This window comes from Labeo rohita, chromosome 16 (genome assembly GCF_022985175.1).
Source record: "Labeo rohita strain BAU-BD-2019 chromosome 16, IGBB_LRoh.1.0, whole genome shotgun sequence".
Taxonomy (NCBI): Eukaryota; Metazoa; Chordata; class Actinopteri; order Cypriniformes; family Cyprinidae; genus Labeo; species Labeo rohita.
In genome coordinates, this window is record NC_066884.1 from 18643816 (window position 1) to 18653303 (window position 9488).

Genomic DNA, 9488 nt, shown 5'->3' on the forward strand with positions numbered 1-9488 from the left:
TTGCCTAGCCTCCTCAGCATTATCATTACGTATATAAGGTATAACCTTTGCCATCAATTCACTTTTGACACATCAGACACTGTACATATCAGTACTGTAAAACATATAGCATATCAGTAGTTACACATACAGTATATCAGTACAGTTATATGTGTAAAACGTGAGTTTCATTACTTTATAATGTACAGTACATGTACAGTACTGTTTATAGACTGGACTTATGTTGGAAAAGTCTGTAATGCTGCCTAATTTATAATTGCCTGAAGATCATGTCAAGATTATATCACCAAGGTTTGCTTATTCAAACATATAAATATAATTTGCGAATTGACAAAAATATAATACAGCTAAATATGTGGCTCAAGTGAAAAAAAGCGAGCGTAATACAATTTGTATGATCACATGGAAAGATGTAATACTGGGGATTTAATTTCTTGGAATTAATTCAACAAAACAAAAACAACAACACCGGGCAGGTATTAAAAGGTGTATAAAAGTTCTTTATTTCATAACGAAATATTGATCAAATACGTCAATATAAAAGATGACAGTTCTTTGTTTTTTGGACCTTTTTGTAATATAATAGACTTATGAATACTGCAGTAGCACTACAAAGAAACCATTTTCATGTAGTTTAACAAAATGTCAAATCTGTTTTGAAATATCTGTAAGATAAAACTGTATACACACACAGACAAATATAAAATACACCTTTAAAAATCCTTTCTGATATAGACTATATTTGATGTGGAGTGTTAACTACTACATTTGTATTAGTATCCCAACACAGTAAGTAAACAATCATAAGAAATGTTGCCTTGTGCCATGCACAATATTTGCCTCTCTAAATGACTTCCAGTGTAAAACTGTTTATTTGTTTTATGCCTATAAATAATGTGCATACTGTGAAAAATAACAGTATGATTAACAGTAGTAATTGCTTTTCTGAGGTACTTGGGGACAGCCGGCCTCACTCTGTACAGTTCAGCTCACTCTTAAGAACCACTGTATAATTTATCAAAACATTTCTTCTGTATTTTTAAAACAGTCTGTGGTCCAAGTATGGTGTGCAGATGTTATCCATTCTACATCTGGAAGGTATTTTCTTTATCGCCACAATCCTCTGAGACGGCAGTCCTTCTGGGCACACTGAAGGTGGTGGTTTTTGCCTCTGCCAGGCCAAGCAGACTGGCACAGGTGGGTAAATAGACATGCTGTACACGGTCGACATCTGATCGGCACACTGGACAACACTGAGAAAAGAGGAAAGAAGAGAAAATATCATTAAATCTCTAAATGTTAACACACACGCATATTCTTTTTATCAAAATATATTTCTATGTTTTTTCTCAATTATGCAGTTAGGTGATTTGTAGGCCAGTTGTAACTATAAAGTCATGCACCACTGAACTGTGATGTCAGAGGGTGAAATTCAAAAGGTCAAAGGAACGCTGTGTAACGAGAAATGCCTGATTATCAAGATCTTCAGCCGCTAATGGTTGTCAGCACATGTCGAGAAACATGTTAGGAGGGTAACCAGAAGTTATGTAAACCTAAGAGTGTAAGTTCTCTTAATCATTAACTTAGCTGGTCAATTTAGAAGATTGCTAAGCAGAAGGGAAAAAATAGGGCTTGGTACTTACAGTATATATTTTAAAGTTATGTACATATATGTACTTTATATAGTTCTAAATGGCACTAATCTTGTAGTCATTATCCAGTAATCACCTGAAGTTGGCCAGCACAGTTATAGCAGCAGAACATGTGTCCACATGGACAGAACGCAGCATTGATCTCCTGTTCGCAGCACAGAGAGCAGGTCAAGGCCTCTTGTAGCCGTTGGAGCTTCTCCTTCAGAACGCATGTTTCTCTGCAGCCGACGCACGTCCGTTCCTCCCTTTCAACTTTTGTCTTTCTCAGTGGAGAGTGATTGCAATCGTCTCTTGGGCTCCCACATCCAGTCACCTCCATCCCAGCATTGAACAGGGCTCGTCGCGCACGGTCGTACACTTCTTTCGATGTGCGCTGGATGTCAAAGATGTACCTTTTACCAACGTCGATGCTTTCGTTGAGGAACAGGGAGGCCAGGTGACCCTTGAAGTCACGGCTATATTGCATCTTCACTGTGCTCATTACAGTGTCACACCTGAAGAGTGAAGTTCAAATTGGGTTAAATTAAAAATGGGTATTAATTGCTTTATGGTTTGTATGTACGGTTTATATGTGTTAAATTGATCACTAAAGGAGCCCATTAAGTTTCTGTATTGCAGGTGTTCTGTATACACAACCTAGAAAATCTGCTAATCTTTACATCAAGATGATATTATTAAAGTTCACCCAAAAATGAAAATTCTGTCATTAATGGACCCTTTTCACAAGACTGATGACGCGTTTCAACGGTCATCATCATCATAAATCCTTTAAAGTTAAAATAAAAAAAAAAAAAAAAAAATTATGTACATATATAACACTATACTTTGTATTATATCACCTTTTCATCCAGTTACAAAAAACTAGTTAACGCTAATGCGAGGGTGTTTCTAATGTCGTGAAAACACTGTTATGAAGTTTTTCTTTTGTTATATGAGGAATGCAAAAAATATATTTGTGGTACTCTCCCATTCACTCCCAACTATGACAACTTCCGCTATGATAAACACGGAAATGTGTGAAAGGTCCATTACTCACCCTAATGTTGTTCCAAACCCGTAAGACCTTTGTTCATCTTTGTAACACAAAATAAGATATTTTTTGATGAAACCGGAGAGCTTTCTAACCCTGCATAGACAGCAACACAACTATCACGTTCAAGGCCAAGAAAGGTAGTAAGGACATTGTTAAAATAGTCCATGTGACATCAGTGGTAGAAGAAATTGTTGAATAAATACTCGTAATTTTGTGACCTTACAGTTGAACCACAAATGTAAAATTGACTTTTTTATTGATGTCCTTACTATCGTTTTGGGCCTTGAACATGTCAGTTGTGTTGCTGTCTATGCAGGGTCAGAAAGTTCTCAGATTTCGCCAAAAAAATAATATGAATTTGTGTTCCAAAGATGAAGATCGTATGGGTTTGGAACGACATGAGGGTGAGTAATTAATGATAGAATTTTCATTTTTGGGTGAACTATCCCTTTAAGTTAAAATTTCTGTAATTAAACACAGTTGTATTATTGTTAACAAAAACTAAAATGAAAATATTTTTGTTGGACTCACGTATAAAATAAAAATAAAACATGCTAAATAAAATAGAACCAAGACAAACTTAAGAAAAAAAAAAAAAAAAAAAACTATCCTAAAACATAACAATATTCACCTGTAGAAGGCATGGATTTCCGTGATAGCACGATATAGTCCATTGGCGGCACTGGGACTGATGAACTTAAATAGAAGAACCACACTGTCCCCACTGTCTTTTGTAATTGTCACATACACATTCCTTCCAGACTGAGTAGCCATTTGAATGACTGGGTAAATAATTCTGAAAGAAAAAAATAAACATGTGACATTATAGACACGTTTGTTTTAAATCTATGAATGACCTGGTATTTAAAGGGGTCATCCGATGCCCATTTTCCACAAGTTAATATGATTCTTTAGGGCAGGGGTCACCAAACTTGTTCCTGGAGGGCTAGTGTCCTGCAGAGTTTACCTCCAACTTTCCTCAACACACCTGCCTGGAAGTTTCAAGTATACCTAGTAAGACCTTGATTAGCTGGTTCAGGTGTGTTTGATTAGGATTGGAGCTAAACTCTGCAGGGACACCAGCCCTCCAGGACCGGGTCTGGTGACCCCTGTTTAGGGTCTTAATGAAAAGTGTATAACATACTTTGGTTAAAATTTCTCATTGGTAATGCAAAACAACACCCATTTTACCTTGTCAAGATTATCTCTTTTCACAGCAACCCATTTTGTTGCATGTCTCTTTAAATGCTAATGAGCTCTGCTCACCCCGCCCCTCTCTTCTGTGGGGTGATGAGCCATCCTGTTTACTTTAGCCGCAAAACTTGCTAACTAGCTCATTATTAAGAAAGGCGATTTGCAAAGATGCATAAAAACCCTTATAGTCACTTGTGCTGTAGGTGAAGCTGGATCACGAATGATTTGCGCATTTTGGTAGATTGGGAGGCGCATTCCCTTCAAAAACACAAGTAATCCACTGCGTCTTCTGCGGCTAAGATGTCTAGAGTAAATGACGACTACCACGTTCATTATTAAATCCAACAACACAACACCTCAATCGCTTAGGAGACATTCTTGTCTACACCTGCTCTGGCGTCGAAACAATGGCGGACTGTTGTCAGCTCACTTAGGGCAGGCCTAATGTAAGACGCCAGTGTCATTCAACTATCGTGGTAGCAGCCTTGGTCTGTGTGACATCACACAGCCAAGACGCTGGAATGGCTTGATTTGAAAAAGGGGATATTATTTATAAGGATTAAAAAAATTTAGTGGATTTTTATCATTATAGGGTGGTTGTGGACACTGCCAACACACATTGATGTTCCAACAACATGTAAAAGTGAATTTTGCATCCGATGACCCCTTTTAACAATGCTTCTTGTTTTGATTGTCATAAATACGCACCTTTCAATAGGGGTGAAATCTGTTTTGCAGACAAACAGGCCTTCTGGTCCAACCCCGATGACCAGCTCCTGTCCCTCAGAGTCACGCGCGGCGTGCCATTCGACGCCATAGTAGTTGAGGGAGGAAACCAGCTGCAGGGCTTGATATTCCGCTGAAGCCTGACTAACACCCTCCAGTGACTTATGCCTCAAAAAAATACTATGAAAACAAAAAAGACACCACTGTTATTATATAAAACTGTCTTAATCACTTTCTTTCTAATACATTCAGAGGAAGAATTAATGTAGTGTCATTTGGAGGAAGAACAGATGTCATTCTGACTGAGAAAAAAAATACACTTTCCAGTGTTCTTACTTGTTGACGGTGTCATGGCTGGGGTCTTGACCATAGATCTGGGAGTAGCAGTATTTGACTGTGTTGTGGTTGTAATCTCCAAACTCTGCCTGAGCCAGTAGTGCACATAGCTCGATCGCCTGCTCCGCGTCCAATCGCAAGCTTCCTTTGAAAAGCTCTTCTTTTGCATGCATCAGAAACAAATGTCTGCAAAGCAACAGAAAATACAAAGACGTTAATCAAGTCTACATATTCAGTGTTGGGGGTAACGGGTTATGTATTTTTTCAAGTAACTAGTAAAGTAAGTTCTAGGCTAAATGTGACTAAATTTACACATCTCACTTGCACAAGAACAAATTCAGTATTTCTCAAAAGGAAGAAATATATTATGCAAACCTGCAATAATTAAATATTAGCAAAAATCCTTTATGTATTTAATCCCATTGTATTAACCCAGTGTCTTTGCTGCTGTCTTTTGATTATCCAATTTTTTTTATTATTAATAAGCAAAAATGACTTTAGGTGAACTAACAATTGTGTTTCTTTTTGTTAACCTTTCTTCTCCTCGGTTCTACTGTATAGATCTGAATGTATATTTTTTTTCTCAGCCTGAGGCATACTCATTTTACTTTTGGTGTGAAAGGGCTTTTACATTTACCAAAAATGGTACTTTTTGTAATAAAAAAAAACAAGCAAGCCCTGCCCAGATTCAAAAAGTAATGCAAAAGTAATGTAAAAGTAAATGTAACACATCCATAAACATAATTAGTTACTTTTATGGGAGTAACACAATATTGTAATGCATTACTTTTAAAAATAACTTTCCCCAACACTGTAAATATATATTCACATCAGTATTTATTATTTTCCTAAATTAGTTTCATATGGTAAATGGACTGGAATACAGACACAGAGAAAGGAGAGAAAAAAGAAAAAACATGTCCAGATTGGCTGAAACCCTATAAATGTGGACATAATCATAAAGCAAGCTTCAGCCTGTAACTGTGCTGAATCATCAGTACAAACTTTAGTTGCCCTAAGGGAAAGAAAACTTTCTTAACTCCACTTCATAACCATAAATGCTATAGTGTCCTATTTGATATGTGAATTTCTCTCTCTCTCTTGGCACGTTTTACGCTGGATGCCCTTCCTGCCGCAACCCAGCCCTGAGAGTGCAACCCCAGTGCTGGGATACACACACTCACACACTCACTCACTCACTCACTCACTCACACACTCACTCACTCACTCACTCACTCACTCACTCACTCACTCACTCACTCACTCACTCACTCACACGCACACACATACACTCACACACACACACATACACTCACACACACACACACACATACACATACACACACACACACACACATACACTCACAGATACACTCACACTGGCCAATTTTAATATGTGAATTTCTAAGGCCTCTAAATTATCAGCATGAGCAAAACTTGAAAAACGTGTTGTACACAATCTAATCCATGCTTGCCGCTTTCTGCCTGATAGCTTATACATTTTGGGCAAGAAAAATAAAAGTTCTTTCAGTAGAATTTTAAAAATGTCCCCTTCAGCCCCTTCACATGTCTTTTTGCTGTGAAATCTTTGATGAATTTTTATAAAATAAATGTAAGAATAACTTTTATATTGTTCATATAATATTTCACGATAAACATTTACTAAACTGGAGGCAGCTTAGCCTCATGTGATTATCTTTTTTTTTTTTTAAAATCATGTTAAAATACATGTATCAGTTATGATATGACGGCTTTTGAGGAACATTTCACTACATTTTTTGAGGAATATTTATTTATTGCATTGCATTATATGTTTGACCCCACAATTAAAACTACACAGCTTTCGTCATAAAACTAAGCATTTAAATATCATCTTACTAAGACGTGTAGAGTGACAGCTGATTCATATGCATTATATTACACTAATATTTTTATGCAAGCAGTCTGCTATACTGATATATAAATCTCATTGATTTACATATTTAGTTATCAGTTTCATCTTACTTTTTGGCCAAATAAATAACATTTTAAACCAAACCACATATTTGCGCTCAGTTTAGGCCTCTGAATAAAACCAATGTGTTTTTTCCTCCTCGAGTGTGAGCTCTGTATTCAATTTATCAAACTATATGAGCCATAAAAAGATATAAAACATATGCAAACTTTATATGTTTGTTTATACTTTGTGTAAAGGTTTCGTAAGCTATTCTATTCACGTTTATTTCATACAGGAGTGTCAGGCTTTACAGGGATTATTGAGATGCCAGTGTGTGAGAATTATGTGAACGTTTAAGTTTATATATGAGTTCAGATGCAAAACCAGCTAAAAGCCATCTCGGTCAAAAATTAGATAATGATACTGAGTGAATGCTCCTGACACATAGTATACATCCATCAAATACTTTTACTTCAGACTCACTAAATACCAGCCTCAGCCCAATCAGAATATACATACATTTAATGATCATTATAATATGTATGTGTATCTCTCAGAAATATTCATGCACTGTCAGCACACTGATACAATCTAAAAAATGAGCTGGCTTGACGCCAGGTTTACTCAGCAGCCTAAACCCTGTGAACTTTAGCAACAGGAACAGACTTGTGACTTCTGGCACATATTTCCATAACTTCAAATAATCACTTGTACATGTAAGAACAGGGAAGAGAGTGTATAGTACATCTACAAACTTCTCAATAATGTAGATCAAACCTATCGCCATCTGACATTTGTACAGTACTGTGATTAGTACTGCATCACATAAAGACAAGTAGCCTATTAAGTCAATATGCACAGCCTGCACAATAATACGTGATCTGTTGACACAACCATGCATTTAAAGACTGATAAAGAATAACAAAGGCTGATGAAGAGGGAGCTGGATTATGTCCCGGCACTGTAAAAGATTATGCAACAGGGAGAATCACATTACAGTGCATTTCAACTGAGAATCAGACATACTGACACCTCCCCACCCCCACCAACGGTCACCATGTTGGGAACATACTGTACCACCGCTCCAAAGCATCCCACAAAACGCTTACTCTTCTTAAACTTCAGGGAACATTTGTAAAGATTTGGGCATGCACACACAGATGTCCCTTCAAAGCCTCCAGAGGATTATTATTTACCTCAGCAGGCCTACACAAGGGCACTCCCTAACTGCAAGAGTGCCCGTTTCAAGAGCAAACATGTACACAGGTAACTCCCTGCCACAGAGGGAAAAGAAAGACCATGATATGAATAGATGCACGGAGATGTGGATCAAAGGTATGAACACAAAACAACAGAACCATTGAAGCATATAGCATTTTAAATTATACTGTCACTTTAAGCAGCTGTTTCCTGTTTGCATTCGCGAGGAAAAACAACTAAAAAAAACAGAAGTGTTATCCACGTGCCTCGAATTCTCCAAACTGAGCAAAAATGGGAAACCTCAAAGACTTAGCAGCAACAGACATATCCTGTTTTTTGTTTTTTCAAAAAACTATGAGCGCTAAGATAAAATATGACCACTTATATTCACTCGGTTAGAGTTTCACCTGGTTTGCTCTTGCAGGATTAGATGTGGCTCAACAAAGAACTTGACTCGCAGCCTCAGTCGGCAGGGAGACAGGCAGTCCACTTCTTGAGAAATCCTGTTTCTGAGATTCACCCATAAAATCTCTCCTTTTGTACCAGTGAACTGAAGTCCAAAATAATCGACCTCAATAACTCCCATTTTCCGACATATCTGTGGATTAAAAAACAAAAACCTTAAATGGTAAATCTGAATGCAGAAGTACACATGCTTTCATCTGAGGAATGCTGGGGCTTTTATCACCCTTCCTCTTTCCTCTTTAAGAAAGACAAGACATATTACAAAAGAGGAACTTTTGAGGATGTGGTATGAGAGAACACCTGCTTTTAAAGTAAATTGCTGATGCATAAATAATTCTACAAAAGAATGAGAAGTTCTTAAATCTTTGTGCATAAAGTTTTCTATAATAGCAAACTGCAGTAGAAAGTAACAAATGCTGCAAATTATTAATTAAAACAATTTTAATGTATAAAATTAATTATTTTGGCCGAACAATAGATGAAAATTGCCAAACGTTTGTGTTCTACAGTAATTTGCCATGACATTCATGATTATACATTGCATTTGTTGTCTTGCATATGATGCTAACGAGCATGTGATAATTAAGAACTGATTAGACAACTTTAACAACCTAAACTTGGAATTTAAAGTTAAAACGTGAATTCCTGACACTCACCTTGTTGAGAATGTCCTCTCCGTTTGCTTTTGGGTCCACCTCAACTTCCAGAACCACCGAGTCCGGACGAGTTATGAGGCATAACATGGTGAAAGCAGTTATTGATTCACACACAGCCCAGGATAGCAGAGAAAAGAAGGTCCCGTGGCTCACGAGACTGGCTCATACTCCATTGGAAAACCAGCGGGGGCAGGTTTGTGAAGCTCTGCTCTAACGCATAGGTCCGCCTCTCCGTTATCTGATGTCCGATTCGCGAATCATTGTTTTGAACAGATTCTTTTTAATGATTC

At 37.2% G+C, this 9488-nt stretch overlaps 1 protein-coding gene across 1 annotated transcript; it reads right to left on the minus strand.

The window, feature by feature from the left end:
- Window positions 1-479: 479 nt before the first annotated feature.
- mylipb (myosin regulatory light chain interacting protein b) lies at window positions 480-9392 on the minus strand. The gene is made up of 7 exons (XM_051130463.1): window positions 9199-9392; window positions 8485-8675; window positions 4942-5127; window positions 4588-4785; window positions 3317-3481; window positions 1729-2146; window positions 480-1253 (listed from the first exon to the last, which is right to left on the minus strand). The coding sequence occupies exons 1-7, from the start codon at window positions 9283-9285 to the stop codon at window positions 1086-1088; spliced, it is 1413 nt and encodes a 470-aa protein (XP_050986420.1). The 5' UTR covers window positions 9286-9392; the 3' UTR covers window positions 480-1085.
- Between the last annotated feature and the right edge of the window lie 96 nt (window positions 9393-9488).

Coding starts and splice junctions, on each gene's coding strand:
- mylipb (XM_051130463.1), bottom strand. CDS start 9,285: ATGTTATGCCTCATAACTCGTCCGGACTCGGTGGTTCTGGAAGTTGAG. Junction 8,676..9,198: donor GAGAGGACATTCTCAACAAG/GTGAGTGTCAGG, acceptor TTTAATCCACAG/ATATGTCGGAAAATGGGAGT. Junction 4,786..4,941: donor AGCCATGACACCGTCAACAA/GTAAGAACACTG, acceptor TTGTTTTCATAG/TATTTTTTTGAGGCATAAGT.